This window comes from Equus przewalskii, chromosome 2 (assembly GCF_037783145.1).
Source record: "Equus przewalskii isolate Varuska chromosome 2, EquPr2, whole genome shotgun sequence".
NCBI classification, from domain to species: Eukaryota; Metazoa; Chordata; class Mammalia; order Perissodactyla; family Equidae; genus Equus; species Equus przewalskii.
Window position 1 is genome coordinate 90999740 of NC_091832.1, and position 27134 is coordinate 91026873.

General features: G+C 35.0%; 2 protein-coding genes across 21 annotated transcripts in view; one reads left to right on the forward strand and one right to left on the reverse strand.

The window, feature by feature from the left end:
• Positions 1-13491, forward strand: part of CLGN (calmegin) — a 40474-nt gene extending 26983 nt beyond the window's left edge. For both annotated transcript variants that reach the window (XM_070609050.1, XM_070609049.1), the window contains 8 exons: positions 1242-1431; positions 6162-6275; positions 6398-6548; positions 8080-8295; positions 9413-9538; positions 9751-9910; positions 11121-11221; positions 12956-13491. In XM_070609050.1, the coding sequence (XP_070465151.1) occupies positions 1242-1431; positions 6162-6275; positions 6398-6548; positions 8080-8295; positions 9413-9538; positions 9751-9910; positions 11121-11221; positions 12956-13036 (1139 nt within the window). In that variant the 3' untranslated portion in view covers positions 13037-13491. The remainder of the gene's footprint in view (positions 1-1241; positions 1432-6161; positions 6276-6397; positions 6549-8079; positions 8296-9412; positions 9539-9750; positions 9911-11120; positions 11222-12955) is intronic.
• A 6018-nt stretch (positions 13492-19509) lies between these two features.
• SCOC (short coiled-coil protein) overlaps positions 19510-27134 on the reverse strand; it is a 34787-nt gene continuing 27162 nt past the window's right edge. For 7 of the 19 annotated variants that reach the window (XM_070609054.1, XM_070609057.1, XM_070609056.1 and 4 more), the window contains 3 exons: positions 23660-23731; positions 23199-23282; positions 19510-21717 (listed from right to left, as the gene is read on the reverse strand). In XM_070609054.1, coding sequence (XP_070465155.1) covers positions 21575-21717; positions 23199-23282; positions 23660-23731 — 299 coding nt within the window. In that variant the 3' untranslated portion in view covers positions 19510-21574. The remainder of the gene's footprint in view (positions 21718-23198; positions 23283-23659; positions 23732-27134) is intronic. The other 12 variants (XR_011537147.1, XR_011537153.1, XR_011537151.1 and 9 more) reach the window with 2 other exon arrangements.

Consider the following 27134-nt stretch of genomic DNA (forward strand, 5'->3'; position numbering starts at 1 on the left):
ATTTTTTTGAGAAACCTTTTTTTTGATTAGGAAGGATATGGTACTTTTTTACATTTAAGATCTTACTTTAGCTCTGCTTCAGTCTTGACTTTTTTCATTTGTAAAGTCATATAGTTTTATAATCTCAGCTGTAATAGAAGAGGAAATAGTAGGGAAAAGAGAGAAAATATTGAGCATTTGCGTTATTTGAGTTTGTATATAAATTGCAGTATTTGATTTTGATATAAATAATTTAGCATTGCCATGACTGAAACCTCTGGAGATTGTTATTACTTGAGAACTGTTTTTTCAGAAAGTGGTAGCCCACTTACTTGTTAAGTCAGGATCATTCTGACATCTGCTGACAGCTCCTGCTTCCTTAGCTTATTGACAGCAAATGTTCAGGAGCTATTTTCATCTACCATTCTTTCCAAAGATACAAATTTTACCCAGTGACCCCCCCCCCACCCCCCATTTACAAAAGGAGGAGAGAGTGCTTTCATTTTGTCATTACAATGGACGAGGAATTCCTTTATGAAAGTTGTGGCTTGGGGACGTCTCTTTAGAGAGCTAGCATTTACCTCCAAACAAACATACTGATAAGTGTAAGCTTGAATATTTTCAATCCTCCATGAGCTATTTTACACTACAGTGTGTGACTCATTGAATTTTAAATGCCAAGGAACTTTAGAGATTTCTAGGAAATGATAGTAATTTATCAATGTTAATTTCCTGATTTTGGTACCTAGATTGGGGTTATGTAGGAGAATGTCCTTGTTTGTAGGAAATATACATTAAAACATTCAGGGATGATGTGTATGAGGTCGGTAACTTACTCTCAAGTGGTTCAGGAAAAAATAAAGTTCTTTAGAGTGTACTTGCAACTTTTTAAGTTTGAGATCGTTTCAAAAAAATTATTTTAAAATACTGAAGAAGATTAGTTCGTGTTCTGTTGACTATAAAAGAAGCTGACTGGTCACATGAGTCCCAAACTGAGGTAGCTATTGGGTATTTTTTGTTTGAGAAGTAAATGGAGCATTTTATTAAATTATTATCATTACTTAAATTTTTTTCTTTGATTTTAGGAAGCATTATATCTGGTGATTTCAGCATATTTTGATATAATACATTGATGTTATACCTCCATTTCTGGTTGAGAGAAAATTTTACCCATGACGTTTAGGGTAATTTTATTATTTAGAAGATTATCTTTAAAATGTTTATCAATATGCTAAGTGTAATATGTTTAAATTGGTTTTTAGTGATGAATCCAGATGACACATTTGAACTATTAATAGATCAAATAGTTGTAAACAAAGGAAGCCTACTAGAGGATGTGGTTCCTCCCATCAATCCTCCCAAAGAAATTGAAGATCCCAGTGATAAAAAACCTGATGACTGGGATGAAAGAGCAAAGATCCCGGATCTGTCTGCCGTCAAACCGGAAGACTGGTAAGCGAAGAATTCAGCAGCAGAGCATTATTTGGTGTAATTAGGTCATGAGACATATCATGTAAGTAAAGTTGACGACCAATGAAATGTATTCTTTGAACCATCAAAACTACTTATTTTGCCTATTTTGGGTGAAATACTTTTCTAAAATGGATTTTGCACTTCCCTGCCTTTTACTTACCTTTATTTTCATTTTAATTAATATTTTAATTTTGTTGCCTTTTTCAATATATTTTTATTTTTTATTCTTTCAATGCTATGGTGAAAAAAATTCCGTGAATCTAAAACACCAACACTTTAATGTAATTCCCAGTTTGATCTTTATCGTGTGTGTGCATATTTTATCTAGTTGCAGTCTTTTCAGTTAATAGTTACTTGGCTTAAAATAGCCATATCCTCAGCATCACGGAAAACTCTACCGGATTCACTCATAGCAGTTTGCTTAATCATAAATTTTTCACTAGCTGAGTATTCATGTTTCTATTCTATTATGAATTTTTCTTTAAAAGAAATGTATTCAGTTCCTGAGTTCCCATAGTTTGAATTCAGATGGTGAACTCAAATATATGTTCCAAAAATATATGTTTTTTATGAGAACATTCAATTCATAATGTTTTCTAATTTCCCTAGTGATTTCTTCTTTGATCCATGTGTTTTTAAGTGTGTTGCTTTGTTGTCAATTATTTATTGCTTTTCCGGATATAATTTTCATTTTGACTCCCAATTTAATTTTAGTATGGTCAGAAAACATTTACAAATGTCGATTTCATCAGGTTGGTTGCTAGTATTGTTCAAAGCTTCTATATTCTTATTGGTTTTCAGTCCGTTCTCTTACAGAGAGGAGAGTATTAAAATCTTCAGCTATGATTGTGAATTTGTTTGTGCTTCCCTTGAGTTCTGTTAGTTTTTGTTTCGTGTATTTTTGTTTGTTTGTTTTGGGTTATTTTGTGAGGAAGATTCTCCCTGAGCTAACGTCTGTTACCAATCCTCCTCTTTTTTGTTTTGGTTGAAGATGATTAGCTCCAAGCTAACATCTGTGCCAGTCTTCCTCTACTTTGTATGTGGAATGCCTCCACAGCATGGCTGACGAGTGGAGTAGGTCCACACGTGGGATCTGAACCCACGAACCCCGGACAGCTGAAGTGGAGTGCGCAGAACTTTAAACACTCGGCCATCGGGCTGGCCCTGTTTCATGTATTTTGAAGATCTGTTACTAGATCCATTCACAGTATTTCATGACCTCTTGAGGAACTGACCTTTTTATTACTATAAAATATCCTTCTTTATAAACTCTTGCAATACTCTCTGTCTTTAAGTCTACTTGTCTGATATTAAATCAATACTCCTGCTTTCTTTTAAATCATGTTTCCATTGAATATTATTTTCAGTTGTTTATTTGTAATCTATATATGCCTTTATTTTTAAAGTGATTTTTTTGTAGGCAACATATATTTGAGTCTTGTCTTTTAATTGGAGTCCTTCTAACCGTTTACATTTAATTATTGATAGGGTCGGATGTAACCTACCATCTCACTACTTGTTTTCTGTTTGTCCCATGTATTTTGTGGTCCTTTATAAAAAAATTTTTCCTGACTTCTTTTGGGTTATTTTCTTTTAGTCTTCTATTTTTTCTTCTCTATTGGTTTATTAGCTTTTCCTCTTTCGTTTATTATTTTAATGGTTGCTCTAGGGTTTACAGTATGCATCTTTAACTTATTTCAATCTGCTCTCAAATAATAGGACTCTTGTCTAAGTTAATCTTATGAGTCATATTTTCCCCCTTCCATCCTTTGTGCTATTATCACACATTTACCCTGTTAGAATAGACCCCCTGATCCACGGGGGATAGGTTCTAAGACCCTCAGTGGATGCCTGAAACTGTGGATAGTACCGAACCCTAGATATATGTTTTCTTCCTATACATATATACCTATGATAAAGTTTAATTTATAAATTAGGCACAGTAAGAGATTAACAACATAGTACCTTCCCTTTGGCATATCCTAATTGCCAGCATCACTACTCTTGCGTTTTGGGGCCATTATTAAGTAAAATAAGGGTTATTGAACACAAACACTGGGATATGAGGACAGTCGCTCTGATAATTGAGATGGCTACTAAGTGACTTACGGGCAGTAGTGTATATAGTGTGGATATGCTGGACAAAGGGATGATTCACATCCCTGGTGGGATGGAGTGGGACAGCAAGAAATTTCATCACGCTATTCAGAATGGCACACAATTTAAAATTTATGAATTATTTCTGGAATTTTCCCGTCAATATTTTCCAATCGCAGTTGACTGTGGGTAACTGAAACCACGAAAAGCAAAACTTTGGATAAGGGGGGACCATTGTATATACTTTGAAGGCCACACATATTTATTCTTCAGTCAGTGTCTTTTAATCAGACAGTTAAGTCCTTTTATTTACCCACATATTTACCATTTCTGGTACTCTTCTTTTGTATAGATATGCATTTGCATCTCTTTTCCTTCTGCCTGATAAACTCAACATACGTAGTCCATGTCTGCTGTCTTTGAATTCTTTCAACTTGCATTTGTGTGAAAATGTCTTTATTTTGCCTTCATTTTTGAAGGATATTCTCACTATTGGATTACAGGTTGATAGTTATTTTGTGACAGCATCCCTTGTCCTGAGGCTGCATTGTTTCTGAGTAGCAGTCAGTTGTTATTCTCATCCTTGTTCTCCTTTACCTAAGGTGTCATTTTCTCTGTTTGGTTTGAAGATTTATTGTCACCGGTTGTCAGCACTTTGATTTTGTTGTGCCTTGATGTCGTCCTTTGTGTGTTTGCCTTTTGCTTTGGATTCTTTGAGCTTTTTGGAATGTGGGTTTATAGTTTGTATCAAATTTGGATAATATTTGGTCACTATTTCTTTAAATGTTTATATGTGTCTCCCCATCTCTTTTTTGGGGGCCCCACTCAAATGGATGTTGGAGTGCTTTCTGTTGTCCCACAGGTCACTGAGGATCTGTCCATTTTTTAAAACCAGTTTTTCTCTCTGTGCTTCATTTTGGAAAATGTCTGTTCCTATTTCTTCAAGTTATTATTTATTTATAAACATTGAGGTTGCTACCTATTTAGAACATAGAGTGTTGCTCCTAGATAACCAAAAGTATTAACTTCTTAATTCTCTTGTAGGTAAAGAAGGATACTGATTAATGATGAAAATGCCTTTGTATTCAGGCAAATAGTATAATAGGGAAGTAACTTGTACAAGGTGGGAAGAACAGTATGGTTTTAAAAAAAATTATTAGAAAGTCACTTAGTGCACCACTTTCATGAATTCATTCTATCAGAAAAGGCAGGACTACATCCTTCCATGTGGGCTTTCTAACATTGCTTCATGTTTGTTTAGCCATACAGAGTAAGGCTGGGAAATGTTTGCCCTTAAATGAGACAAACTGCATAGAACAACCTCATTCTGATTGGTGATATGTGTTAGAATTTGTTTTATAAAGCACCAGAAGAAATGCTCCCTGAGATTTTAAACTCTGGTTACTCTGAGCCCTCAGAGACTCAAGATAGCATTGATATCATGCAAGTACACGTCTTTACATATATAGATTGATTATTTCAGTTTGTTTTGTTGCTCAAATTTTATTTGCAAAATCATTATGTAGCCTCTTAAAATTTCTACTTTTCTACAAAGATGAAACTTATATTAGTACAGTCATACATTGCTTAATGATGGGGATCTGTTCTGAGAAATGTGACATTAGGTGATTTCATCATTGTGTGAACATCATAGTGTGTGCTTACACAAACCTAGATGGTATAGGCTACTACACACCTAGGCCATATGGTACTGATCTTACGGAGCCGCCATCATACATGCAGTCCATTGCTGACCAAAATGTTAGGTGGCGCACGACTGCAGTTCTACTCGGTACTTACTATGATTATGTTTATATACTTTAGAATTTACTTTCTAAGTATCATTTTTTAAAATGAAAATATAAAATTACTAGAAGTAAATGTGCAGAGTTAAAAAAAATACTATTGGAGTAGGGAAGACCTTTGCAAATAGGACATACAATTGAAGCATCATAAAAGAAAATATTAACAAATTTCAGCCACCTGAAAGTAAATGATTTGTATATGGAAAAAAAAACCCAAAAACTATTTCAAAAAATATATGAGAAACTGGAAAAAATATTTTTAATTCATATTGCTGACAGCTAATTTCTTATTAGCTTCGAATATATTCCAGGATATTCATTATAGCATTATTTGTAATAGTAAGTTTTTGGAAACACTGAATGTCCCTTAAGAGTAGATAGGTTAAATAAATTGTGCCATATCCACAAAGTGGAAAACTATACAATTGTTAAGAAGAATGAAGCAGATTTATATGTATATAAAATAGAGGAACAGTCTGACACATTGTAAGCATTTCAATATACGTTTGTTGATGAATGACTGTGTTGTTAAGTGACAGAAGCAAGGTCTGACATACCCTGTACAGAATCCTGTCATTTGTGTAAAAAAAGAATATATACATATGTGCATGTATCCACAGAGAACAATGGAATATATACAAAAAAGTGGCAAGTTAGCTGAAGATTTAGGTGGCTGAGAGATGGAGGAAGTAGTAGGCACAAAGACAGAAGGGTAGGAAATGCCTTTTGGTACCTTCTGAATTTTGTAATGTACGTTTTTAAACTTTTAAAATAATTAATAATTAACATAAAATACTGTATTTACAGGGATGAAAGTGAACCTGCCCAAATAGAAGATTTGAGTGTTGTTAAACCTGATGGCTGGCTTGATGATGAACCCCAATTTATTCCAGATCCTAATGCTGAAAAACCTGATGACTGGTAAGCATTCCTCACCTTCAAATGTCAATTTCATGTTTCTTACTTGCTTTTTTGTTACTGGTTCATATGACTGAAGGAAGGGACTTGAGGTTACTATATTTGCTTTATTCTAACATCCTAAGGAATGAAGACATGGATGGAGAATGGGAGGCACCTCAGATTTCTAATCCAGCATGTCAGATTGGGTGTGGTGAGTGGAGACCTCCCATGATAGATAACCCAAAGTACAAAGGAGTATGGAGACCTCCAATGATAGATAATCCTGACTACCAGGTAATAGCCGCTCCTTCCAGTCCCATAGTAAAGTTAAAAATGTTGTGATATTTCTTTTATATATCTAGTTATTGATAATGTTAATTTGTAGAAATGTGATTTGTAATAGAGTGCCTTAGCTGTCTTGAGAAGGCAAAGAAAATAGACTCCAACTAATTTATATTTAGAAAGTAAAGCATTCTTTTTTTAATTTTCTGGGGGAATAAAATTAAAAACTAAAGATCAGTTACTTTATACTATATTTTCCCTAGTAAACAACTGATGATCAAGCAAACTCACACTGTATATTTTAGTAATTAATACCTGTGCTTAATTAATGTGCTCCTTACTTTCTGGTCTTATTAAAATTAGGATTTTTTTCTAATACGAATCAGATATCTAATATGAATCAGATATATATATATTTTTTTGATTGGCACCTGAGCTAACATCTATTGCCAATCTCCTCCCACTCCCCCCTCTTCCTCCTCCCCCTCCCCCTCCTCCTCCCCCCCTAGTACATAGTTGTATATTCTAGTTGCAGGTCCTTCTAGTTGTGGCATGTGGGACGCCACCTCAGCATGGCTTGATGAGTGGTGCCATGTCCACATCCAGGATCCCAAACAGCGAAACCCTGGGCCACTGAAGTGGAGCACACAAACTTAACCACTCGGCCATGGGGCCGGCCCCCTAAATCAGAGGTCTTTTGAGTGTACCTGGCTTTTTGGGTAGATGTCCCTGTTATCCATTTAACACTGTAGTTTTATCTTTCTAATTATTCATTGACATTTTCTAACATTTATTATATATATGCAGTTATATATTCTAATTGCTCACTGTAGTTTTTCTTCATAGCATTTATCACAAAATGTTTATTTTGGTAACTTTTTTGTTTAATGTCTGTCTCCCTCATTAGACTTTAAATTCCATGATACAGGTACCATGTCTGTCTTTATCATCACGGTATCCTTAGCACCTGGCATAGTGTCTGGCACAGGATAGATATATATGATGGTGGAGTGAGTCAGTGAGTGATTGTACTGTCAAATTTATTTGATTTGATTGAGTTTAATCATTTAAAGGCTTAAGGAACTTTTATGTTGAATAATTGTTCTGAGGTTCAACCCTGATTGATTATTGATGCCTGTCATGGGTGTATGTTAAAAGTAGTGACTCCATTTTTGCCATACAGTAACCTCTCTGATTTGGGCAATTTTAGTGACAACTTGCCTTGAATAAGTTTATTAAACGTAAAAAACTTGTCTAAAGTAGTATCACTTACTTGTGAAATTTAATTACTCAGGTTTCTTTGTGTGTTTGATTTTCACTTTAGCTTTTTTTGCAAAGATTAAGTCAGTATTATCCATAGGGAATATCACGTACAGAATAAGAAGAAACATTATTTCTGGTGAATTACTAATGAATTAATATCAGTTAAAGTTTTCCTTTTTCTCCAGTTAGTATTGCTGATTTTATTCAACAGCAACTACTTCTTGAGTAGCTTTTATAATGAAATTATTTGAAAATGTCTTTAAATTACTTTTTCTTCCAGGGAATCTGGAGTCCTCGAAAAATTCCTAATCCAGATTATTTTGAAGATGACCATCCATTCCTTCTGACTTCTTTCCGTGCTCTTGGTTTAGAGCTTTGGTCTATGACTTCTGATATCTACTTTGATAATTTCATTATCTGTTCGGAAAAGGAAGTAGCAGATCACTGGGCTGCAGACGGTTGGGGAGTGAAAATAATGGTAGCAAATGCCAATGAGGTACAGTATTTACCATAGAGTAATAATAGGACTTGGTCTTGTTATGGGTTATACAAATGGCCCTTGAAAAGGTAAATAAATGCTCAGTAATTACTAAATGCCAAAGAAATATCCTTAAATAAATTTATGTAGACAATATTCAGCTTTATTATAATCAACTTCATTATAAAGTATATAATGAACTCTATATATGTAAGTCTTCATTTCATTCACTAAATTATGATAGCATAATGGGATTTAATGCCTATTTGTTGTTTATAGAAATAAGAATACTTAATACATTTGTCATCTTGTCAATTCAAGGCCTAAGTGGTAACAGTAATCTAAATATTATTCTTTATTCATTTCAGTTGCTTTTCACTTAGGGGAGTGTAGAGAATTTTTAAATTTAATATTATTAAAGTGTGTTCTGGTTTTATTTCCCCCAAATCTTAACACTGTTTAGAAAAGATTAAGCTAAACATTTCAACACAATGCATTTTGGAGAATATATCTTTAAAATCCATTATTATAAAGAAAAATTCATACCTTACATTTGGTTTCTTTGGACATTAGCAAAACCCGTCAAAAGAGTAGGTAAAGGTAGAGAGATTCTCATTTTGAAATTCCTTTAACTAAATCATTTGATGATTTTAGATTTTATTTTAATAAGAGAAACAATTTCCTTACTGAAGGTTGTATGTGAAGTGTGTTAATAAAAAAGAAAAAACCCCAATAATTCTCAGGTTGATTTTATTAATAATCCCTTTGAAAGTAAAGAATGAGTTATTAGAGAGTTGTATATTTCTAGATGAACCAGATAATACGTCCATAAAGAGTAATTCCATCTTAAAATTTGCCTAAAAAGAAAACTGTCTTAACTCTTGCTGGTAGGTTATCAGTTTCTACATATGTAGTAATATATCTTCTACTACAAAGTCTCAAATAGCGAGCGTGCTGATAATTAAAGAGTTTAAACTTTACAAAATATAAGATGAGAAAATAAAATATTTTTTAGCTTACAAGTTCATCACTTCTTAAAACACCTAGGTAAAATAAGGCTTTTTTTGGTAGGCTGTATTTCCTAATGAAGGTTTGTAAAATCTGAATTGAATTTTTATTCTTATTTCTTCTATAGCCTGGTATATTTAAACAGTTAATGGCAATTGCTGAAGAGCGCCCGTGGCTTTGGCTCATTTATTTTGTGGCAGTGGGATTCCCAATAGCATTAATTACTTCATTTTGTTGGCCAAGAAGAGTAAAGGTAAAGAAAATGAATTTCCTTCAACTTAAAAAACAATGTCTTAGTGTTTAGGAGTTCTGTGAATTGAGCAATAAACTAAATAATAAGTAATAAACTAAATTTCCTGTAAATGTTTACTGACAGTTCATTGTGTATGTCAGTTATTGTAAAAAAAAAAACTTAAAAAAAAGGTTTTGCTTTTAGTAAAAATAGCTTATGTTAAACTTTTATAGAAAAAATATGAAGATGCAGAGTATAAAAAAACTGACATATGTAAACCGCAAACCAAGGGAGCACTCGAGCAAGAAGTGAAGGAGGAGAAGGCAGCCCTGGAGAAGCCAGTGGACGTGGAAGAGGAAAAAAAGCAAAGTGATGGTGAAATTCTTGAAAAAGGTAAGACAATAATAGTGATTTATAATGGGGACCCTGGGTAAAGCTCAGAAAAACAGTGGATTATCTGGTAAACACTAGCTGTTGCACTTGCTTTATTGTCCAATTTATATCATCTGAATCCCCAGGAACATGTGACCATGGCAAAGCGGAGTGATCGTCCCTGCCTGGGTGTTGTACCCTGAGCCGCCATCCTGTTTGTAGTTTTGGCCTTTTAGGAGGAGAGAGATTTAAATATTGTTCAGTTGCTTCAGGGCCCAGCAACTAAGAATCCCATATGCTGTAGCCTTTTGCAGGGACTTTTCCTGCCTCCGAAACTGTAGATGCAACGAGAGGTACAGACCATGCCCTCTGTGGAAGAGTGGTAGGTTCAGGGCAGGTGGCTGCAGCAGCAAAATCGACGCCGAGTCTTCCAATGGTGGCCATTTATCAGACAGTGTATCATAGCAAATAATTCAACCTCCTGAAAGGTTTGCTGAATCCCATGTCCCCTTCCCACCCTGGACTAAACTCCGGAAGATGTGAGAACTGAAGGACGGAGGCTTTTGGATGGCTCTCCAGTGAGACCTTTTTACACACATCTAGGTAGAAATAAAACTATTGCTATTTGTCCGGTGTCACAAACCAAGTTCCAGATTGAGCCCTTTGCTTAACTTAAATTATGTCTTGAGCACAATTTTTAACCTAATAGTTAATGCAAACAGTTGACTTAAAAACCATACACTCAAAAAAAGAAATACACACACACATATATGTATTCTTTTGATTTCCATATTACATAGACTGAATGCTTAAGAATTCTTCAAACCTGTCCTTTTCCTCAAATATGATGATTTACTTATAAAATGTGGTAAAATAATGAGTATTTATATATTTTTTTTTTTTTTGGTGAGGAAGATTCACCCTGAGCTAACATCTGTGCCAATCTTCCTCTATTTAGTATGTGGGATGCCTCCGCAGCATGGCTGATGAGTGGAGTAGGTCTACGCCCTAGATGCGAACCCAAAAACCCAGGCTGCCAAGGCAGAGCTCGTGGAACTTTAACCACTCAGCATGGGGCTGGCCCCTTCTAATTAATTTTTTTTAAATTTCAAATGGCAGAAAGCTTTTAAATATTGGAATTTAAATAATTCTCCCAGATTGTATTTAATACTTTTCAGTAGCAAGATTCTAATTCACTGAGTATTTGCCTTTAATAAAATCTGTATTCTAGAAGAGGAAGGTGAACCTGAGGAAAAGAGTGAAGAAGAAATTGAAATCATAGAAGGACAAGAAGAAGGTAATAAATCAAATAAGTCTGGATCAGAGGATGAGGTAAGCGACTCTTTAACAGAAAATAAACTAGTTTCTCTGTATAATCATTATCCATAAAAAATTATTTCAATAGAAACATCAATCTGGCTTGTGAAGAATTTTTTGCTGTATTTCTCCCAGCTTTCATAAGAGCCTCTATATTGTTTTTAAAATGTATCCATAAAGAAGGCAAGAAAATACTATAGTTTATATCATCTTAATGCCTTCATGCTTAATGCCTGTAAAGTAAGCCTGTAGTTTACACAATATAGAAAGGTGCATCTGTAAAAAATTATGACTTTATCATTTAAGTATTCTGTTGAAAGGTATAATATACAGACTATTTGAATATTTAAAAGGGAATTGTTTATTACAAGACAATTTTCTTTATAACCATTGTAAAAACATTCTCAATAATTTACTGTCACGTTTTGATATTTCATTCATTGGGTAGTTGAAGACTATCTGCCTGAAATGGTGTTTTTCTCAAATCTTTAGTAAACTGGTTTTCCCATCTTCCTGTGTCCACCCCTTTTTGCATCCTGATATATAGGAGAACTTTACACAGTGCCTTTTTTTCAGTCAGTTACTATGGACTCAGAAACCATCCAGGGTATAATTCAGAACCAGAGCTTTCTTTTTCACCCAGCATCTACCGGAAGCCTGTTTACTCTACTTCCCTAGCCCTTTAAGAGCTGCACAGTCCACCCCCATGGCCACCGTCCTCACCACTCCCGGTACTCAGCGTTAAGGAGGGAAAAGAACATTTGGTCTGTTGCGTGTGATAAAAAAACCTTCTATTTTGTCTATTTGAAGAAATCTCCCAAATAAACTTGTTTTATGGTTACTGTTTAATTGTTTTCTAAAGCTTATTAGTACATGTACCTGGTTACTGGTCTTCACTGCCTTGTGAGTTTTAAAGGGGTTTGGGGCATCATTATCTAGTATGGCTGAATATGCATATTCCGAGGGAGCCAGGTGGAGATCCTTTCTTCCAGAACAGAGTTTTAAAGTCATTGTTTCAGCTGTCATTCTCTTAAGAATAATACTTGCAATCGTTTATTCGAATATGTATTCTAGTTATATTTTGCTTCACAAAATATTTTGTGTACTTTTAGACTCATATATTTGTCTGTGAGCGAAAATAAGCCAATTTTTGTATAGCATAACCTTGAGAATTAATTATAACTATTTTGTATAATACTATATAACATCTTCATTATTTTATTTTGATAGAAAAGTTTATGTATAAATGCTTTTCTGGAAGGATAAGAATTAAAGAAAAGAAAAAATCCAAACCATAAATTTGATGTTGCCCTTTCCTCTCTCCTAATTTTTCTCAAAGTACCATGTGCCACGAGTTCTTAAAAAGTCTCTGTAAAACCACCTCAGCAATTCTTTACTTCCAGAAATATGGTAATGAATAGTTAGTGCTTAATATCCTACAATGAAAATATCATATAACCCTTGATTAACTATGACATTAAGTTCTAAATCATAAAATAAAATCATCAGTTGAGTTGTTAGCAATATGCCTTGTCAGATGCATATTTGATAAGCAGTTATTCTAAAAATGTCATCATGCCAATTAAAACATCAATTTATATACACATTTTTGATCAGCTGCATGAAGTAAAGGAACATATATAAGATAGCATTTGTCAGAACACATATTTTAGAGAATAAGAAATATGTATTGCTATAACTAGTTACCCATTATACGAGAGTCAACATTTTCATAATTCTTTTTTCTAGATGAAAGAAGCAGATGAGAGCACAGGATCTGGAGATGGGCCAGTGAAGTCAGTACGCAAAAGAAGAGTACGAAAGGAGTAAACTATATTCAAGTATTTTTAATTCCTGAGAGAAAGATTTGGATTCTAAAGTCAGTGTGCCAGACTGAACTTGCGTCAGTCCGCACATCCCGTTTCTAATATCTGGCAATGTTATTCTTTCAGACATTTATTCTAGTCTTTCTTTTTCAAGGAAAAAAACCTTTGAAGTTACCTGGTCTTTGAATTTAGAATAAAAGAATATGGCACGTTACTTATCCGATTTAAGAGATTAATATCATTGAAGTTACACAGTTTTAACAGTTTGGAGAAAGTTTTGGTTTGTGCAGAGCAAAATGACATGTAGCAGCTTCACTGCTATTGGAAAAATCAGTTCTTGGAATTTCCTCTTAAAGGGCTATACCACAAAATAGCTGGCAGTTCTCTGATAGAAATGAGAGTGTGTTCTGTTCTACAGAGCTAAATGCAATAAAGTTTCTGTATGGTTGTTTGATTCTATCAACAATTCAAAGTGTTGTATGTGACCCACATTTACCTAGTTTGTGTCAAATTATAGCTATGGTCCGTTGTTCACATGAATTATAGATTCCTTTAAAGAGGTGCTTTGTTGAGAAGTCAACAAAACAGAGATGTCTAAGTGTCATTCATAGAATCACTGGTTAATAGTGCAGCATATTTTACATTTGAATACAAAGATAATAGGTTTATCAAAACAAAATGGTGTACAGATTTCTTTTTCAAGCTTTGATAGTTGTTTTATGCCAGAATGGCTTACCCTATTCACAAGATTGCTATGCCTACTTTGCTCTTGAAAATAAAATTTAAATGTTTTTTTGTTAAATTATACCCTCTTTAATAGGTAAATTATTGTTGGGGGGGCTGTAAATTATTTTCTTTTATCTGATCTTTAAGAGATTCTGATGGGTAATGGATGACAGTCATCACGCTTTGTATTTTTATCTTGCTTTTTTCCTGACAAATTCAAACCTGTTAAGTGTGATATCTCATCTGGCTTCAAAGCTGCCTCTAAGGTAGACAGAGCAATGACTACTATTGCTCTTCTTCTTAAAGTAGTCACCAAATGTCACAGAACAACATTATTATGGAGCTGTGTTGTTCCATTTAAAATATTTTAAGAATTTTTTATGTTTAGGTAACAGGTTAGACCCTTTGGAAGGTGATCTAAATCTTTGAGCCCATGGAACCACTTTAATACTGTCCAGAGAACTTTATACTAGTTGGGTAATATTTTGGATCCTTTCATGGACGTACACACCCATCCTTGGGCAAGCCCCAACCAAGTTCCCATTCACCTCCACCCCAATAATATATTTAGAGGTTATATATAAAGAAAATGAGCCAAACGTAGCCAGTAATACAATTCACTCTTTATTTCAGAGAGTGAATTGAAAATGCAAGTAGTGCTTTATTCCATTGCTGTGAGCTGAACTTTCATAAATTGGTGGTGGAAAATCTTAATACTACATAGTTAACCATACTTTGTATGTAATACTAACTGAACTTAACACATCTTGCAAGGTCTCCCTTTCTTGCTGTGTATTTGGAATGTCCAAATGAACTAGACATGCTGAATGATTCTAGGTGAGAATGTTTCTGGTGGTAAACTGCTACTTCAGGAGATAATCCTTTCTTAATTTTGTGGAAACCTTCTTGCCTGACGAGTGTCTTGTATGTGAAGAGTTTTTCTAAAGATATATTAAAGCTTTTTCTGCTTTCTTGGTTGCAGATTCATTTTAACATTAACGTTTGGTTAAACTACATGAGCTTGCATGGGAAAATCTGAGCAACCAGTTTTGCCAGCTCACGGCTACTTCTTGTGGATATGCCCTCTGTGGATGGACCCAGGCTGATAGGTTTAACCAAAACGTAAACTCTTCCAAATAGGTGTGTTAGATCCATGCAGTAGACAAAGTACAGAGTCTTCCTTAGTAACAAGATGGCTTTTTTCCTTTTACTCTCCTAATACTTTATTGTTTAAAATGACTTAAATTTTATCCTTTTCTCTAATTAAGGAGAAAATAAATGCATTTTGGTTTTGTTTTAGTTGGACTTTTTAGAGGCTTTTTAACTTGACCAGGCTAAAGTGGCTTCGTTATTCTTGAAGATTTTTTTAAGATAGCCTTTCTTCCACTGATCATTTCTCTAGAAAGACATATTACTAGAATTAGTAGCCTTTTTGAAGTGTCAGTCCACATTTGCAAGAGACACAGGATGGAACTACTTATATGTTAAAATTAACCACTAGCAATTAATTGAATATACCTTAGAAATTTAGAACAGTAATCCAAAAATGGTTTTGTATTTGGTGGAAACTATTCAGAATAGTTAAGACATAGATATATTACAGGTCAGGCCTCTATGAAGTTTTTTCATTCTCTTTTCTTTTTTTTTTTTTAAAGATTTTATTATTTTCCTTTTTCTCCCCAAAGCCCCCCGGTACATAGTTGTATAATTCTTCGTTGTGGGTTCTTCTAGTTGTGGCATGTGGGACGCTGCCTCAGCGTGGCTCAATGAGCCGTGCCATGTCCGCGCCCAGGATTCGAACCAACGAAACACTGGGCCGCCTGCAGCGGAGCGCGCGAACTTAACCACTCGGCCACGGGGCCAGCCCCTTTTCATTCTCTTTTCAATTGTGGCTATATGTTTTAACTTTAGCAGGTTTTATACATGAAGAATTAGATGGCTATTATCAGACAACTACTTACATCTCTGATGTATTTGATTTATTAAAACACACTAGCATTTCTACATAAATTTTAACAATCTCTTCCCAAATTATAGCTCCCATGCATGTCCGTAGTGTGACAGCTGTGAGGAGTTTAGGAAATAAAATTATCCCTGATCTGACAGGGAGATGGGGTAGGTTGACGGGAGAGAAAATATATTGGGGATGCATTTGGAGCTTGTCTTCAGACATCTAAATGCATGGAAGAGCAGTGGTAGTTTTATAGAAGATGGGCAACAGGATAATTAGAAAATGACCTTTTAACACCTCCTGCAGTGTCTTAGCACATATTTTGTGCTTGTTAAATAAACACAATTTTACATTCTTTGTAAAATTGGGGAGTATTTTCAAGTTTTAATAACTTAGACTAAACATTTGATAAGCCATCTATAAATCATATATAAAACTTAAAACAAGGTAAATACATTATACAGTTGATTATAATGTATCACTTTAGCTTCTGCCATCATGTCAGCACCTCCTTCCAATATAAGGTAAATTCAGTCCAAAGGCCAACACAAAGTCCTTGTTTTTTTGCAAATTTGTCTTTAAATACTACTAATCTGTATGATTTAAGTGAATAAACTGTAGCTTGTTCTTCCGATAGAGTAGCTAAGAGGCAATTAAGTCATTCTCTCTTCCAATCCTTAACCTTTCATGTAATCACATTCTCTATTGTTTCATGATTTACAGATGGTCTTTACTAAAGTAAAGGTGGTTTTAACTAATCTCTGGTCTTTTGCTGGTATTTTGTATATCAGCATTGAAGAAATATCTGAGGACAACCACTAGAGGGTGTTCACTCATGATAGGGGAAAACAAAATTACCGGGGAAAGCAAAGAAATGCTTCACATCTTAAAGAGTAAAGAATCAATTTTGCTTTGCTTTGGACCACAAAATTAATTCTAGATTCTATAATTAATTTCTCCTTTTTCTTTTGGAAAAGGGACTAGATCAGAGGAAGAGTTAATGGACAGGAATAGAAATGTGACATTATAAACTGGTAGGAACGACATGCTCAGATGATTTTGGTTACTTTTCTACAAAATGTTTTGTTGCTACACATACAATTCCAAATTCCAAAAATCTTTGAAAATCAAGTTTTTTCATGTTTCACACCAAAACTCATTTGGCAGCCAAACCTGACCTCGCTTACAGGCTTTTATATAGTCTTTAGTTATCACATTTAGTATTAAATGCATATTTTGCTACAAAAATGTTAACAGTTTGATTACAGGTGCTGCCCCAAACCATATGAATGTTTTCTGAAATGTGAAAAATTCCAAATTCTGGAACTGGTCCCAAGAGGTCCAGATAGGGAATTATGATTGATAGTAACTTGCTATAAGTAAAGTCCAAAGGGAATATGAAGAGGACAGATTTTGGATGGAATGCTAGTACGTGTCAGTATTGATGGAAGTCCTACTGGGGGACCCTAAGGAAAAGGGGTATGCCAATTTTCCCTGCCAGTCATCATTCCACCAGCATTTAGAGCTAGTAAGTACTAAAGAAAAAATTATTGTGACACTTGTTAAAACAGTTAGGAACTTTATTCATGAGTGTTAATAATAGGTGCCAATACTGTTGCACTAGCAGGGAGAGATCGGTCTCAACTCTGAATACAACAAAGACAACTGGGAATTTATAGTCAATGAGCAGGGGGTGGGGTTTGGCGGATGGAAAATTATGAAGAGAAGACATTAAGGGTAGGGGGATGCTTGCTAAACTGACTTAGCAGGATTCTTGCTAAAGCTGGACTAGGCAGGCCAAAGACAGGACCTAAGATGAAGCCTAGTTGAAAAGAGGGCTCAGTTGCCTAGCTAAAGTTTGGTCAAAGAGAGTCTTTGTCAGAAGCTAGGCACAGCCCCTGTGCACACTGTCCACCTCGTATATTTCTAATATAGAAGTTGATACCCTGAAATGAGAGACTGCCATATGAATACAAAATATGTGGCACTGGTTTACCATTTACACGACAAGCAGATGGTGGGGCATGTATTTCAGGTAACATTTTGTCACTACTGAGTTGAAGCTCTAGGGGTAGCTGTTGGAAAACCCAGAATATGAAATGAATTGGCTGTTTCTTGATGCTTTTAGCAAGGTATCACAAGAAAGAAGTTACCAGTTTCCAAGCAGAGATGGAAGGGAGTAGAGAAAGATCAGGTATTAGGACCTCACACACAGGATTAGAAAAGCAAGTTGCTGCTGTACCCTGAATAGCTGAAAAGGTTCAAAATTGCTTTATTTTTGAGGTGTGGGAAGTGGAGGGGGAAGCCCAGTAAGACTTCTCTGCCAGCTGTTAAGCCAACACAGGGACCCACCTCTGCAGTGGTAATTTGGGCATAGCATTCCCAGTGCAGTCTTATTTTCAGTTGGTTTCAAGGTAGCCTCTGTTAGAGAGAGGCAGGGCCCTGTGAGGAAGGAAACAAAGAAAGCATACTTTGAGAATTTAGTCTAGAAAAGAGCTTGATGATGGTTCCTAGCATATGGAACCAGAAGCATAGAGACCAGAAGGCTGAGTTTTTGAGGGAATTGTACTACCTAAGAAATTTGAGCTTGGCCTTAAAGTGATGGGTACCAAGCTCACACCAGCAAGAAGTGCAGTCCTCACAACTCCCAGGAAGGGCACACTCCCAACCTCTACTTCAGTCAGAGCCGTGGGGGAATTGGATAAGGAATAACTTTCCAGAGAGAAGCCATGGATGGCAATGGACAAGGGGAGTCCTTTGCCAGAGATCAGAATCAAGGTCTAATTAAGGACCCTCTCCACTACCAGGGACAGAATATTCACGGGGTCTCCTAGGAGTATTCCACAACTGCTTTGAATCAGTAAGTGTTTTCCCTTATTCCATTTTCCAAATTGAGAGTTTTTATTTGGGTATCCCGTCCTCACTACCCCACTATAAATGGGCAGAGGTGAGGGTGAGAGCAAATAATTTGCTCATCAGTTTTGAGGTCATAAGACTATTAGAAGCCACATCTACAACTGATGGACCTTGATAGAGATCCTGGATGTTCAGCTGAATCAGTAATGGGATGAGGAGGGGTTGAGTATGTTCTGTGTGTGAAGAAGGTTGTACACAGATATTTAATAGCAAGAGAAGAGGACTGCAACTGAGGCTGCTAGTTGCCACCAAAATCCTCTGCTTCCATATTAATAAAGTTGTAGCTGGAATATGCCTTCCAGCCAGGGACTACATTTCTCAGCTCCTCTTGCATCTAGATGTAACTAAGTCTCCACACCGCTGGAACGTGAGAAAACCTATGAGCCATTTCTAGGCAGGCCCAACACTTAAAACCTTGCATATGTTCTCCATGTACTTTTCCTGCAGATGAGAATAATGATAATTAGAGTGACTTGGAAGCCACGGTTGAAAATGGCAAAGCCATCCTCAAGTCCCTGAATGATTATGTGGAACAAAGCCTGCTAGCTTGCAGTGCTCACCCCATAACTTTTAGTTGGGAGGGAAACTTTTATATTATTTTATATTCTTTATCACTGCATCTCTTGTTTCCAGAGCTTAGTGTAACCTAAAAAGTACAACCCACCTTTCCCCTTGCAATCTTGGATCCTTGTTTGAATTCTTTTATTTTTAAAATTAATGTATAATATCCTGTAACATTTGTTTTAATAAAACTAGTATTCCCCTAAACATCCAGTAATAAGATATGCTACTTATCCTTCACTTTGAATAACCCTGGATATGCTGCTACACCACTATATATACACACACCCTGATTACTTAGCCAACAATATCAAAACACAATCTCTGAAATAGCATTTTATTAAACAGCAAAGCATAATTGCAACACAATTTTAAATGTAAGGTCACAAAAGGGATGCAAAATGTTTGCAGTATGACTATTCATACAGCTAAAGTCATCGAATCTTACACCAATACAAACATTATTATTCCATGATTAAAAGTAGCCCAAATCTAATAACCATAAGCTATATTAGTGGATCTCTTTTTCTATTTAACATTTTAACATTACACTTATGATACTAATTTCCTTACCAAATGGAGTCTACAAACTAAATTTTTAAAAATTGTTGAAGAATGACTAAAACTCTGCAAATCAACTAGTTGGGTTTACAAAAAATTCTGGGAGAAGTAGAGAAAACACTGAGAAAGTATCAATTAGTGTACATGTAAAACTCTCCCATTTATTCATGATTCTGATACTAATACACTCGTACAGGACTTTGCAAAAGTTGATCTGCTAGATCCTGCAAATAAACCTTGAGACCAAACTTTCTGTAACTATCCTAGATGTGGTTTAGATCAGGTTAGTCAAACTTTCTGTAACTATCCTAGATGTGGTTTAGATCAGGTTAGTCAAACTTTCTGTAACTACCCTAGATGTGGTTTAGATCAGGTTAGTCAAACTTTCTGTAACTACCCTAGATGTGGTTTAGATCAGGTTAGTCAAACTTTCTGTAACTATCCTAGATGTGGTTTAGATCAGGTTAGTCAAACTTTCTGTAACTATCCTAGATGTGGTTTAGATCAGGTTAGTCAAACTTTCTGTAACTACCCTAGATGTGGTTTAGATCAGGTTAGTCAAACTTTCTGTAACTATCCTAGATGTGGTTTAGATCAGGTTAGTCAAACTTTCTGTAACTACCCTAGATGTGGTTTAGATCAGGTTAGTCAAACTTTCTGTAACTACCCTAGATGTGGTTTAGATCAGGTTAGTCAAACTTTCTGTAACTATCCTAGATGTGGTTTAGATCAGGTTAGTCAAACTTTCTGTAACTATCCTAGATGTGGTTTAGATCAGGTTAGTCAAACTTTCTGTAACTACCCTAGATGTGGTTTAGATCAGGTTAGTCAAACTTTCTGTAACTATCCTAGATGTGGTTTAGATCAGGTTAGTCAAACTTTCTGTAACTATCCTAGATGTGGTTTAGATCAGGTTAGTCAAACTTAATCCACTTTCATCTATGTTCCCCAAAAGATCTGTCTGTGCTGGAGAGAACATGTCTCTGGAGTAAAAATATTTTGAGTTCGTTACTACTACTTACCAAGTACTTTTTCCATCCTACTTGTATTTTTCTCAAAATTTTCTATGTCAAACACACACACAACCAGAACTCATCTTTTCAGATACCAAGTGAGTTATTTTGTGCAAAGGGAAGTTTTTAACATCAAATCTTCCCAATTTGACAATGCAATTTCAAAGAAAAATCATTTTTATAGCCTCTGTTTTCAACTGATTAAAGAGAAACCAGCAACCCTATCTTATGACTAAATATAACAACAAGGCCTAACTGAGAAAGTATCTTATTTTGGTTAAGTTTCAACTATTAGAGTTCAGGTTACTCTCAAAGGTGATTAACTAGTGAAATCACTTTTACAAACGTGAAACCAATTTTTTCCCTAGAGGAAGGAAAATGGGAAGAAGCAAATGGAGAAGAGGCACACGACGGTGGACAGGGTACATAAAGCTGTGCATTTAGTACATGATTTTGGTCACTTTTTCACAATATGGTGGTTATTTCCTTGTATCTCGTACTATGCCTATAATAAAAGACAGTGCTAAACCTATAAATCAATGCAAATTCAATAAAACATTTTCAAGTTTCGTAAATATGTGCATTTCTAATTATAAAGTCTCTACAATACATTTGCACGTTTTCATAGACTAACATAATACACAAACTCATGGAAGTCCTCTGTTAATGCTCTTAATTTTGCCTAGATCTGACATTATCTTCATAAATATTCAATGAAGCCATAAACAAAAGAACTATAACTTTTGGAATCTATCCAAGTTTAAAGAAAAAAAGATCAGCAGCAATTCCATAAAACAGAAGGGATATCAATCCCTTATTTTCTTTTGCTTTTTGTGTCAGTTGTTTGAAAAACGCTAGAAGCTGACATGAGGTTTTCTATATATTGTCCAAGAACTTGGTTTTCTGATTTTAGCTTCAGATTTTCTTCCTTAACTGCATCTACTCTTGCAGAAAGATCTATATTAAAAATAAAAAAGCCTATTATCAATAAAATGGTGGCAATGACTCCATATTATAAAACGCTTATTAAGATTCATTCATTAAAGAGATACACAATCCTTAAATTTTCTGTTTTTAAATTCAGATTACTTTAGAAGTTAAGGTAAGCAAAGTAAACTGAAAATTTACTGAAAATTCCTAAAGAGAGATTTCACATTGGACTAAATGTGAAATATTTATGCTTTGTAAATAGCATTTATGTAGAGTAGTTAATTCTTAAAATGGTTATTTAAAAAAAATATGGACTTTGTTTTTAAAATGTGAATCTTGTTTCATGTCTTATCAACGTAAAACCATAATGTGTTCACTAGAAATGCTTACGAAAATGCGGTAGGTGAACACAACTGAATTCATATACTGGATATAGACAGTTTCTAAGCAATTGATCATTTTGTATTTCTACATTAGCGTGAAAGTCAAAAGACACAGTTCTTAATGATCAAATAAAACATTACCTCCATTAATTCATTTAACAATTAAGTACTGGATGCCTTGTAAGAGCCAGGCACTGTTCCAGAGGCAACAGTAGCAAACAAGAAAGGTGCCTGTCCTTACAGAGTTGACAGTCTAATGTGCACGTGGGCACACGTGCATTTAGGGGCTTGGAGTGAGGGTCAGGAGAAAAAGCAAGAAAGGGAAGGGTCACAGGAAGCAAAAGGGAAGTTGTCCTTTTATACAGAATAGTCAGAGCCATTTTGATAAAGGGAATCTAACCAGAGACCAAAAAGAAGTGAGAGAATGCGCCATCTAGATAAGTAACTAAGGGAAAACAGCTGAAGCAGAGGAGAACAGCAACTGCTACGACCTGGAGTGGAAGCATGCTGACAGACAGCAAGGAGGTCGGAGTGTCTGAGGGGGAATGTATGAGATGGTGCCTGTGACGTCACTCTGAAAGGTCAAAGGGAAGTAGTCGACTTCCAGAGAGTAACCTGGTTTTTGTAACTGTGAAATGGGAAGCCACTGGAGTGACATGACACTCTGGTGTCAAAAAGCAAAAAACATAACCTCTTAATTTCAATGAAAACCAAAAGATGCTTCAGTGGTAGTATTAATTTTATGCAAGACATTTAGAAAATGAAAAAACTCAGATCAATCTCTTTTACTCTCAGAGGCTAATGCATTGTTCTTTGGTATGAGCTTTATTAAAGTGGACTTACTAACACAATACGGGGCCTTAAAAGGGGCTCTCATGTACGAATAGCATTCTGTGAGACCTTAAAGAAGGAAGCATAAGAACACGATTTGACTTCCTTATTGGAGCCTAGCTGCTCTTTAAAATCACCAGCCAAAGCTACAGGCAGGAGGGGAAAAAAACCCTAGTGAAATGGACTTTAAAGTTTATACTTTTTAAAACTGCACACACAAAATTTAGCAATGTAAATACTTACAGTTTTAATTAATTGGATGTTATTCAAGAAAACTACAAAATGCAAGCTAACCTTCAAGTGTATGTTGGAGTTCCAACACTTGATTAATAAGTCGTGTTTTTTCCTCCAGTTCCACCTGATTTTCAGCATCAACTGCTGTAATAAAAAGGTTTGAATTTACTGTTAATTAGCATTAGGTACCATTTGTGTAGTGTAGCGCTTGATCTGCAAACTGTCTTACATTCATCATCTTACTTACACAAGAGCCCTGTGAAGTAAAAACTCACATCCCCACATTGCAGATAAGGACACCAAGGTGAAGAGAAAATGTGTTGCAACATCTCACAGTTAAGGAATGAAAGCTGCCTTAAATCCCTTCTAGAACTAGATGGGATATAAATAAGTAAATGAGCCAAGATCCACATCTTCTAATTATTGCTTTTCTGTCTTTCCATTCTTAATAAAGCACAAAATATTTTGTGCTTAATATTCACAAAACCAGGAACATGAAAAAAGGGAAATAAAGAACATACCATCCATGTCAGCATTCATCATCTTGGGTAACAAACTTTTGGGCCTTGGACAGAAAATCCTTGATGAATGGTCTGCAATAAGAAAAAGAAACAAAAACACATACAGTAATAAAATATAAGCTTGTTTTTCAAAAGAAAATTATGTGGCCCAGTAGGACCCTTTGCACATGCTTTACTGTTTCTACGACTAAAGTAAATACTCAATGGGTAAATATGCAAAGGATATGGACAAATAGTTTACAAAGACAAGTATTAACTAAACACGAGGAAATGATGACTTTCTTGGTAATCAAAAAAATACACAGTAAAACACCACTTACATTTATTACTTTTTAAAAGACTATGATTAATGCTAGCAAAGTTATGCAAAAACAAATACCAAATATTGGACACAAATTTTAAATATGTAATCTTTTTGGAAAGCAGTATGGTAATAAACGAGATTCATAAAAACATTTAAATATTTTTTAGTAACTAATTTTAGTCTTGGAAATTTAGCCTATGGAAAATTACAAAGGAGGAAAAAATTATATACATAAAAAATCTTCACTTCAACCTATTTATAACCCACTAAAATGGAAACAATATAAACTGTTTATTTAGAGTCTGTCTGGTTAATTATAGTTGCAGTTTCTAATCGAGTGACTATTAAAAATAACTGTGATGACTATAATCACATGGATGATGAAAATTATGTAAAGTATACATAAGTATGGATAAATAAAACACAGCAAAATGGAAAAAACTCATATTAGGGATTGTGGTAGGGATGAAGACAAATCTATTTAAAAATACTTATTAAGGTATTGTTTTACATTTACTGTGTAATACTTTTTAATACATAAAGTTCAAAAGAAAAATACCAGGTATCTGAAACACTAACATGGAATAAATGAAAAATGTCCACTTGTCACCTCTTGGTTATGATTAAAACAGATTAACTAGGATGTAAATACGTATATAAATATTAACATTTTATTGTCTGTATAAAAGGCTCCAAAATGTTAGAGCACAAAATTCCTGTGAAACATGTTCTGCTCTACTGCTAACATTCATTGTACATTTAATGTGCTCAAAATTTATTAAATAAAGCTACCAGATTATTACTGAAAACAGATTTGTTAACCAATCTACTCACAGAAGCAGTTTAGACCTGTCAATGTTACTCTTTCAACAAGTATTCACTGAGCACAGACTATACCCAAGGCGTTCTTATGCCTCCATATGCTAAACAGTGGGACCCAAACCTATTGAATAAGGAAATCTACATACTAGAACTAGAATCACCATCAAGAGTTATCAGCGTGTTGTACATTTCCTCACAGCTTTAGTTAGTTGTGTAACACTTCAGATACTACCACAATCCTGGAAACAGAATGCTCAGTTTAAACCACCCCTCAAAAGATCACTCATTAGTCTAAAACTGAAAGATATTAAACCTCCTTTACATAGCATTATTAAAGAATTAACTACTTATAAGTGGTATAAAATTAACTTAATGCTTAATCAATCTACTCCAAGTCTTCTAGCATTTTCCCACTTATCCAGCATTAAAGCTGCTCTCCCTCACATCTTTTTCACATGGTTTTAATTTTCCAGTTCTTTGTATTTCAGAGAAAGTATATGTATATTAGTACATCTATATAAATTCAAGTAGGCTGATTACTAAAAATCTTTTCAAAAGTTTTTAAGTTATTCAACCTATTGTAGTACGTGAAGACCATACTTCAAAAATTACTCTCTCCATTCCATCAACGTGTCTCTTTATAATTGAAAAGGAAGAGCGTTAGCAGTGAAAACTTTATTTGGCACTTCCCTGAGAAAAGAGCACTTTTCACACCATTTCATCCACTGTTCTGGTTAAAGAAGGTCTGAGAGGGATGACAGAGGCAACAGCCAAAAGCAAAAGTAAGTGATCATGGGAGTACTGAGCAACAGCAGACTGAAACTTGGCTACTTCTCCTGCTAAATAATATATAAAAAGTGCTTCAAATTTCCAGTATTTAGTGTTTTTGAGAATACAGCTGAAACAAAATTGTAGAGTTATAAGATAGACAAGCCAAAGCAACAGATAATCATGAAATCAATGCACCTGATTTTGAAATCAGATATAGTACAGGGATGGGGTATACGTCTTTTTGCTTATGTTTCAGTCTTATACTAAAATTAAACCAAAAAGTCTTCTACAAAACCAGACTGACTAGCGTAGAAGGTAAAGAAAAAGAAGCCAGTTTCTGAAGTTTTGGCCACTGTAACCCAAACAATAGAAAATCTATGCATGGCTTATCAAGTTTGACTTCATCTGAAAAAATGAAGGAAAAAAAACACAGAAAAACAGGATGGAGGGGGCTTTTATAGAGGAAAAATTACTCTTAGAAAAACACCTTCAAGATGGGAGTGGAGGCAAGAGCACAAAAGCCAGGCACGAGGACAGTGCAACAGGATATACCACACAACCCGAGAGCACCACTCACATCATGGTCTTGGAAAGAGTGCACCCTGAGGGTTGCACAGTGCAGAACCTGCCCAAGCATACATGGCAGCCCTGTGCAAAAGGGCACTGCTCTTTAATAAAGCAGACCAGAGCATTACCGGCCACCTCTGTACAGCAACAAAAGAGACACATAGCAATTTCCTCTTATTGTGATGTGATTAACTAGACTGGCCTCAAATCGCTACTCTTGTATATATTCAAAGTCTTTCAGTAAATTTAGAGTAATAAACTGATTTATTTCATGTATGGGATTAAAAGGTTTGTTGAGCTCTTTATATCGAAGTATTTTAACCATGGATTTTATTTTCTTTCAAAATAGGACCAATCTTCAAACTTCATGTCTACATTAGCACGGTACTATGTCATAATATGTACTCAATACAAGACTGAGTTGTTTAACTATAAAATCCTTTTTTTCAATCTATAGTTGCTATCATATCAATCAAATTCCATATCAGATGTGCTCTTAAGAGTTCATTTTCAGCTCCTGCTCCTACACATAAATGCAAATCTGCCATGAAAAGAGAGAGAACCTAGACCAAAGTACCTCAAGTACAGGGACGCTGAAATGAATGTGGGGTGCTAAGGCTGTTCTGTTTATCCTAAATCTGCCTTAGCTCCGAAATGGATATGGTTCTCTAAGATTCTTCAACTCTCACCTAAGCCTAGGTCAAATCTCAAAAACTTTTCTCAAAAATCACAGTAAATTTTGACGCCTACCTTCATCTAGTCTTGGTCAGTGGAAGAAAATCTAGAATTTTGATAATTTAAGTCCAGGAAGCAGAAGGTATGGAGAGAACAAGGACCAGGAAGTGTGGCAAGCATTAGGACAGACCCACTTTCCATGCCCACACACCTAACTGTGACCAAAGACTATAATTTTACCAAATTTCTCTCTACCTTCTTTTGTACTATCCTGAATGGTACAACATCCTTCTCTCAAGAAGCAGTTTAAGCACAGTGATTAAGAACAAGAATTTA